This window comes from Fusarium phalaenopsidis, assembly GCF_050370095.1.
Source record: "Fusarium phalaenopsidis strain FUZ10S chromosome Unknown contig_32302, whole genome shotgun sequence".
Lineage (NCBI taxonomy): Eukaryota > Fungi > Ascomycota > Sordariomycetes > Hypocreales > Nectriaceae > Fusarium > Fusarium phalaenopsidis.
In genome coordinates, this window is record NW_028145405.1 from 6,365,973 (window position 1) to 6,374,745 (window position 8,773).

The 8,773-nt window shown below is 53.9% G+C and overlaps 3 protein-coding genes across 3 annotated transcripts; 2 read left to right on the top strand and 1 right to left on the bottom strand.

The window, feature by feature from the left end:
* Positions 1-607: 607 nt before the first annotated feature.
* LRP88_09312 (uncharacterized protein) lies at positions 608-2,893 on the top strand (the record flags this gene model as incomplete). Its single annotated transcript, XM_083245800.1, has 5 exons — positions 608-1,632; positions 1,953-1,986; positions 2,048-2,323; positions 2,417-2,635; positions 2,690-2,893. 5 exons carry the CDS (start codon positions 608-610, stop codon positions 2,891-2,893), a joined length of 1,758 nt encoding a protein of 585 aa, XP_083100294.1.
* Positions 2,894-3,100: 207 nt separating this feature from the next.
* On the top strand, positions 3,101-4,399 carry LRP88_09313 (uncharacterized protein; the record flags this gene model as incomplete). Its single annotated transcript, XM_083245801.1, has 1 exon — positions 3,101-4,399. The coding sequence occupies one exon, from the start codon at positions 3,101-3,103 to the stop codon at positions 4,397-4,399; it is 1,299 nt and encodes a 432-aa protein (XP_083100295.1).
* Positions 4,400-5,748: 1,349 nt separating this feature from the next.
* On the bottom strand, positions 5,749-6,405 carry LRP88_09314 (uncharacterized protein; the record flags this gene model as incomplete). The annotated part of the gene is made up of 1 exon (XM_083245802.1): positions 5,749-6,405. The coding sequence occupies one exon, from the start codon at positions 6,403-6,405 to the stop codon at positions 5,749-5,751; it is 657 nt and encodes a 218-aa protein (XP_083100296.1).
* Positions 6,406-8,773: the final 2,368 nt, after the last annotated feature.

Genomic DNA, 8,773 nt, shown 5'->3' on the forward strand with positions numbered 1-8,773 from the left:
CCGTCAGAAGGAGAAGAGTGTATTCCTACCCTTGTGAGTTATCTAACTCAAAAGCCTCACCGTCAGCCTCGTGTTTGCTGATGTATAGAGCGAAGGAGGGTGAATAACTAGCATTTGCGCTTCTGGAGGGTTTGTGAAAAAAAGGGGGTAAGGTCTCTAGATTGTAAAATGAAGAACTGGCGTTCCCTCCTTCCTTACTCTTTGCATCCTCATCATCCTCATCATCCTCGTCAAATATTTATATACTATTTATGATCATCATATACATATATTCATGCCGCGTATTCACAGCATGGGGTTAGATATTCTCCGCTATGACCCTGATCACCGGGTTGTTGTCTGCCGGCTATGCCGGACGTGTCTAGTCCCCAAGGCGGCAAGCTGGAGGAGCCACCTGCGGGCCGAGCCGCACCGAATGAGGGGTGAGAAGCTAAGGACGACCATTAAGCTCTTATCGAGTTACGACCTGCGCCCAGTAGAGGAGCTCCGTCAGTGGAGGCCAGATAGGACGAGACCTTGCCGGCCGATCGAAGGCCTCGCTGTCTTTACCGGGTATTACTGCTGCACGCGAGATGGCTGCAACTACTGCACACGGAGGCTCGCCAAGATGCACCAGCACATGCCAGCACATGGTATGAAGGCCTCGCAGCACCGAGAGGCCGTCCCCCTCTGGAGAGGCTGCATGCTCCAGACGTATTTCACGGCAAAGGGACGCATCGATTACTTCATCGTTGAAGAACCCTCGTTGTCGTCGTCGCCATTGGGGGAGGTGTCGGCCCTTAGACTCCTTCTGCCGCCGTCACAGGAGGAGGGGAAGCTATTCAATGAGCTAAAAGCGGATCTGGCCCAGGCATCCCGCGACCTAGAGGAGCAGGCCGGGGTTGTGCAGGACGTCGGGGAGTCACGAGCGGACCGAGTCCCGTGGCTCGTCCATACCGGGTTCCCTGCCCACATGCGGGGGCTCCGGGATGCCGAGATCCAGTCGTCGTACTCGCTGCCGCCGAAGAAGCTCCTAGGCGGAGACGGTGGCGGCGAAGGGGAGGACAACTCGGACCTCATCCGCATCCTTGTCGCGGCCGAGACCGTCCTTAGGGACGCCTATAAGCTCTGCAGCGATAAGTCACTCGAGCGGAAGATGACGCAGCAGCGGGCCAAGAGGTTGAATGAGTTCAGTGATGCCGGCGGCTCGAGCAGCGGCAAGCCCGGCGGGTTCCGCAGTTTTAAGAACGAATCCTCGCTGACCTCGTACTTCCGAAGGATGAAGCAGCTTCTCGTGTACTATTATCGGGTCGTATTCTGCGAGGACGGTCACTTCACGAGGGAGAATGAGGACCAAGTATTGCCGCGGGACGTCATCGAACCAACACCTCAGCAGCAGCGAGCCATGGAAGGCATCATAGATGCCCTGCGGGAACAAGACGAGAGGGCGAAGGAAAAATCAGCCGATGAGGAAGATGACGACGAGCGCGACGCTGAGCTGAAGCATGCCATTCGCAACTTCTACGTATCCCTGATCTGCCAGATAGTCGGGAGCAGGCCGTTCCGGTCCGCGGTACTAAGCTTCTGCGCCATGCTCAGCCGGAAGAAGGCCTTTACACGGCGAGAGGCGAATAATAACGAGCAGCGCAAACGGTGCGTCTAGAATGAACTAGGCAACTTCAATAGCAACTTATCCGCGCTCACATAGACTGCTCAGCTCATCCTATTCGACTTTATGTGCTTCCATAAGTAGGACGACGAGGACGGGATACCCGAACTACTAGAGAAGATATGCAAAAAGTACTTCTAGTAGATAGCAGAGACACCCTTTGGTCATATCCTATAGTAGCGGCTCTACCTTTTCGCAGCATCTCGAACGGCTTTAGCCAAGAACTAGGCACGCTGGTCTCTCGACGGCTAGATGATCGACTACATGGGAACTAAGCTGCACATGGAATAGGTGTCGCAGCTAGTCGTATCGGAGTTTCGCTAGGCGCATTCGCTTCTGTATGATGAGCTATTATTCGGTGCGAATAATATTGCACCAATCGAAGCGTGGAGACTATAGGACGACCTAGACCTCGACGACTACGGCGGCTCGTGGCTAACGGATGAGAGGAATGCTAAGATCCTAAAGGGAACGCAGGACGCCCTGCTCCGGCAGATCGAGCATAGGGCTAAGCTGCGAGGGGTCTATGTGCGGACTGATCAGGCCGGCGGGTTGAGCCTATGTCCGAAGGCAATGGCCTACTACGAGGCGCACGTGCAAGAGTTCCTGAAGCGGATAGTAACGCTCATCCATATTCCGCCGGCTCCTCCGTTGCGGGCGCCAGAGCTACTTTCCGTCACCTACACCAACACAGGTCGTCGTCGATGCATATTAATCTGGGAGAAGATGGTCATGGTATACGTGCGGTATCACAAGAGCTAGGAACAGGTTAGTGCCGAGACAGAGAACATCCGCTTCTTGCCCCGCGCGATTGGAGATCTGCTCTTGACATATCTGGCTCTGGTGCCGCCTCTGCGCCAGGTCTTCCTTCGTCAGAGAAAGCCCGGCGCCCTGCTGTCGCCGTACCTGTGGTCGAGCCTGGACGGCGAGGTCTGGAGGGACACCACGATCTCTTCCTGCCTTCGCAAGGCCTACGCACGCGCCGAGGTACCGCAGTTCTAGGTGGCGTGGTGGCGCCAGGCTGCTGCTTCTATCACTAAGGAGAAGTTCAGCGCCAAGGAGCGGGCCAACTTTGACCTAGAGGAGATCGCGGCAGCTAAGGAAGTCGAGGATAAGGCGGCCCTCGCGGACCTGGCCGGAATGAGCAACCACAGCTACCACACATTCAACCATGCCTATGCTAGCAGCACGACGCTAATAATGAGCACGCTCCTCCATCGCGCCTACCGGGCATCGCAGAGCTAGCGCTCCCTGTTCCGGGTCGATCAACTTCTCCAGGGGAAGCGCCCGCATACGGTATCAGAGACGCAGGCGCAGGGGTTGCTCAATGCTTACAAGAAGGCGCGGTTTCGCGCAAGGCCAACCCAGAAGGAGGACAGCCTGCTGATAGTGGCTCGCAGGCTATACAACGACCCGGGGCTGCAGCTACGTCGCCCAGGTCAGCGGGATAGCATGCTGGCGACATTGGGTCCGCGACCGGCCGAGCAGGTCATCGTTGTCCTTGCGACCGGGTCAGGTAAGACACTAATAGTGATGGTTGGTGCTGCGCTCGAAGGCGCTGCGACGACCATATTGATATTACCTACGGTGGCCCTCCGCGGTAACATGCTCGTTCGTCTCGGCAAGGTGGAGTTAAAACACCACGTGTGGTCGCCAGGGTCGTCTAAGTCGGCGCCGCTGGTCATTATGTCGGCCGAGGCCGCCTGCACAGAAAGCTTCCTGGAGTATGCCAACCGACTTGCGGACCGACAGCGGCTGGACCGGATCGTGATTGACGAGTGCCACCTGACTATCACGGCAAACGACTATCGGTGGTGCATGTCGCAGCTGGGCTGGTACGTGCGGCGGGTTCAGACGCAGACAGTCTGGCTGACGGCGACGCTCCCGCCAGACTACCAAGAGCTCTTTATGGAGCATAACAAGCTCGTTCGGCCGCATATAGTCAGGGAGTCGACGAATCGGCCGAACATCCGGTACATCGTACGGCGTGAGCGAGGCTTGGGCACCTTGTGCCAGAGGGCGGCTCGTCTTGTCCAAACCTGCTGGACCCGGAAGGACCTCTTCGAGAGCGAACGGGATAAGATCATCTTATACTGTCAGACGAAAGAGCTCGTGGCGGAGCTCGCCGACCTGCTGGGGTGCCCGTCATACACGGCTGACTCTGGTACGGAGGAGGAGAGGAGGGCCGTCATCGAGCAGTGGCTCAGTGCTACGGACCCGCCTGCTGTTGTAGCCACATCTGCGCTGGGTCCCGGCTTCGACCATCCGCACGTCCGGTGGGTTATCCACGTCGGCGCCCCGAATTTAATGACAGAATTCTCGCAGGAGTCAGGCAGAGCCGGTCGGGATGGCAAAGTAGCAGAATCTATTGTCCTACTTAGTGCGGCCTGGCAGCCGCAGCTGGACCGGCAGCTGGGCGCAGACCAGGAGGCCATGCAGCTATACCTCACGCAGCAGCAATGTTCGCGCGGCATCATGAGCCAATTCCTCGATGTGCGGTCGGACTGGAGGTGGTGCATGGAGGGTGACGAGCTTTGCGGCGTCTGTCCTAACCACCACACCGAACGCCGGCCGACCGATCTTGAGTTCCATCTACCGCGGCCCCAGGCGGAAGAAGTGGCAAGCGAGGGTGAGGGTGAACAGTGCTCCATGGTCAGTGAGATGGTTTTCACTGGGCCTAGTGCTACATTGGGGCAGTTATTTGACTCGAACATCATGATGGGTTTAGATTCGGGCAGACTTAGTCAATAAGATCACGTCTAGGGAGAATAATACCCCTGTTATTTCTAGGCACTAGTATATATTGGTTGTAGATGGAGCGCTATCCTTGTTGAATAGCACGCTACCCCTGTTTATTTGATAAGATAAGATAAAATAGAATTCGGATATTATAATAAATATTTATCTAGATACTTATAAACCTAAGCCTTAGAAAAACGCCTTTTTATTTCTTTTATATATACTTAGCGTTTTTAGTTTTAAACTAATTAGAATTTATAGAGTTTGCCCTTGATTTTTTTATAAGAAACGGGCCCGTTTCTACTCCCTGATTAATCATATCTATCTAGCAGGACTGCACTCTTGGAAACGGGTCCTGTTTCTAGAATTATACTAAGACGCGAAATGCGTAACCTTCCTCGCCTCCTGCTTAGAATTAGACCGCTAGCAAAGGTGAATAATTAGCTCTCGCTGGCCTTTACTCTTATGATAGTAGCTTCTTTATCTCTGCATCTATTAACCCTATAATGAATTTATCTCCTGAGGATCTTTACTAGTTAGATAAGCTTGGCTCTATGTTATGCTAGCACCCTTTTATTTCCCGCCCTAAAAGTTCATCGGTTACTAAAGGACGAATGGAATATAGGAATAGGGTAATTTTGGCTAACCCGATGGCTTCGCGTATAAGGCATATTACGGGGTATAGAATCAAAGGGGAGAACCCGGAATCTCACTTATCCTTGGCTAACGCCGAGATAGTTCTCTCGGAACCACGGCTAGTATACTTTAGTAGCCCACTGGGCCAGACGTTGTAGGCACTATACTGTCTTGTATACGCCCATAACGTCAGAGGAAGACCTGAATGGGTGCTGAAGCCATAAAACTGTCTTGTATCCCTCTCTCGTGGTGGCAGTAAAGCTCCAGTCGTGCCTATGCACGAGAACGGCAGGTAGAAAGGGTAGTCTATCAAATGAGCCACCTGAGCGGTTGATAAGATGCTCGAGAAATCGCCATTGCGCCGAGTGCCATGTTCTAATCTGTAGCGCTGCTACTTCTGGCCGGGTTCTGTCTTGACTCTTTGTCTTGATACTGATGGCGATGGGTCGCTTGCGGAAAGGTTAAAAGTCGCTATGATTGATCACCTGGGACACCAGAGAGCGGCGCAGTGTTTGGATAGCTTCAGAAGCAACCGGGTCGGCTTTGGGATCGAAGTATACGCAATAGTCTACCATCTTGGCGGGCGTGGTTGCGGGGAGATATTCGTGAATGATCTTTGCCGTCGTGCATGGTGCAACACCAACGAGCTGATCCCGTCGCCGTCGGCCGTAGATGGCCGAGTATAAGAGAGGGTTATGAACCATCTGGTTCTATCCCAGCTCGTTCTACTTTGATACCTGGCATTCTGCAGCCTCTTCGACAAGACGGGTGGCCTCATCGACCGGAAGAGTTGGTCCCAGTTGATCGCCATACATGTGATCCATGAAGACGCGGAATGTGGCGTCTGTCTTTGCCCGTTCCCCGATCTCGGCTCGCAAGGAGCTCGCCACGATCCCAACCCCACTACTGCTGCAGCTCTGCAGCTCCAACAGCAGGTCAGAGAGTGCAGGCGGCAGGGAAGGGTCTGCCAGGGAAAGCTTTCTCTGCTCGACGCCTTCTGTGCTAATCTCCAGGCTAGCAAGCTGTTTCGAGGGCGAGGACCGGCCTGAAGCCGAGGATTGTGTGTCTGAAGCGGTCGGAGTCGGGGTCGGAGCAGGAAGAGAGGTTGTCGGTGACGTAGTGCGCAAGTATCCCAGCCCTTGCCTGCTGCTGCTGCTCGCTTTGGGCGTCCTGTTCGGGTCTTCGTGCACCTTTTGCCTCTTAGGCGCTGGTGACTTGGGGTCGTCTATGCCCAGCCGCTTCTTGGGCGATTCGGGCGGCGACGGAGGGTGGTGTTGATGCGTGTTGGTCGACGTGGGATCGCCTAGGCGGGGAGTGTCGGATGGGCCGTGGGTTGTCGATTTAATGTATGCGAGCCAGCTGATGATTTCTTTAGATCTCATTCTGCCTGCCGTATCGTTGCGGGCTTGTTTTTAGGCCTTCTGTCGCAATTCGCTGATGGTTATTGCATTGAGGGGTTGACGTTGGATGGATCGTGTTGACAGCTGACGTCGCCGAGCAACGGCGCTGACTATTTGGTAAGCACGTGATTGAGTTACCTGAAACTCTAAACCGCACCAAGAGTTGTTTAATAATTAATCAAATTCGTCTGTACCGCCCGAGAAACATGAACGATGAGACCAGTCGACGCACTCGCTATTTGCTGAAACGCGCTCGTGGTTCATGTGCGTCGTGGACGCGTCAAAGCCCTCAACGCTCGCGATCGCCACCGGCGAAAAGGAGAAAATATTATCGCACGTAAGATAGATCGTCTGCACTAGAAGAAGCAATAGCATCTGCCTCTATTCCTACGCAAAAGATATTCCCATTTGACTATATTCCCATTTGACTATAAAGGGGAGCCTCGGTCTGAAGAATAGTTCACAGGACCACTCCTTAGCTCCACTTAGTCACCTTTGAGCACGATTATGGTCCACCAGTAGGAGTTGATCATCGATGGAATCCGGGAATGGGCAAAAGACACCGAAGGCAGTACTAGTAGGCTCGAAAAACGCCTTGATAATGCATACGCGACGTTAGAGTGGTGGGAGACAGTTGGGTGCGAGCTCTGCTTTGAATGGGAACGTGCAGCCGGGTCACATAATGGAGAAATGTGATCGCTGGCACGGCTGCGATAAAGCAAGATCGATTCTCAAATGGCTAGAGAGCCACAGTATCCCCAAGTTCTTAGAGGGCCCTAGCTCCTGCAATATGTGCACGCATACATGGTTCCCGTGCGGAGATATTCGCCCGTCCCAGAGCATCCATGATGCAGGATCCAAATAGGAGAAGGCAAGACTGGTAAAGGAGCTTCAATCGCGGCCGAGCTTTGATGCCCACTGCGAGCGAAAACTAATCATAAGGAGGGTCATCGTAGCTCTTTGCTTATATGACGACTAGTTCTTTGCTAAGATGCTGGCCAAGTTAGCATCAAATAACGATGATATGGACCTATCACTAGAACGGAGCGCCCGAGCCTGGTTCGAGCATTGAATTCCCCATAAAGACAGCTAGATACCGAGGCTCCTCTTTATCTTCGAGGCATTGATAGTTGGCTTTTATGTCCGATAGAATTATCGGCTAGGATTGCCACCGTTTAATAACCTACCCTAAAACCCGCCTGGGGTTTATCGGAGTAGCGTAGCCCCAACTAGGCTTAATGCGCCTAAATCGACCCCTAATCGGCCTAATGGAGATATTATGGTGAAGAGGTGGGCAGCGACCGTCGACTGGTGGTGGCTGAAATGCAGCTACTGCATTGGGAGCGGACGCAAGGGCGAAGCCGTCCTTCATGACCTGCGCGAATGCGCATACGGTGGTGCCGAAGCAATAGAAACCGAGTTTGGCAACGCCATCTATGCAGAAGGAAGAGCCCCGGGCACTGCATGCCACCGCTGTTACCTGCATAGGCAGCTCTGTGGCAAATGGTCGAAAACTAGCGGTGGTGGTTGGATTGAGAGGGACGAATTGGAGTGGACTTGCCGATATGGAAAGCACCTGCTCCGTGATACAGTCATCGGGCTCTACCAATCCCATGCTACGACGTTCATGAACGATATGCGGAATGCGGCGGCGCAATGGTACGAGAACGAGTATATGGCGCTAAGCCCGGTAGTCGACGATGAGATGGTGGCGGACTTCCTCCTTCGAGGGTTCACAAACAGAGGCGTCGGAGGCATTGAGATGATGCGACAGCTTGCGCTCTGGTCAAGGACGGTCTGGTATCATAAAGTGGCTGATGAACTCTTGCCTCCAGACGATGACGAAGGTGGTCACCCGAGCCAATTGTCCAGTACCGACATCTTCGGCCTGCATCCTTTAGCCCGGTCGAATCGGCCTGTCCGCTTACGACGCTGCGAATCTGTGAGCCTAGAGGTACGATCGGCCCGAGCTCGTTGCTCTGTTCAAGAGAAACTAGATGGTTCATTAATCCATCGGTATCACCACCGTTTATTGAACCCGTGTAAGCCATCAGGGTCAGCCAGGCCGATCAGCACATGGTCGAAGCAAGACATATCACTGTGGTGAGAGAGGAGACACTAGGAATATCCGAATCTAAACTGTTGGCGCGAGAACTGGGGGGATGATCAGAGCAATGATCTTGTCAACGAGGAGAAGGTCCAGAAGCAACTAGAGCGATGGTCTGTTCGATGTCCGCTCTGCCTTCTCTACCGAGATCCCGCCTGCGATGAGCATCCCCTTTTAACATGCCCCCGAGTCGAAGGATGTCGGGCACGCTCCATCCGCGCCCGTCTCTGGGAGAGGATAGTA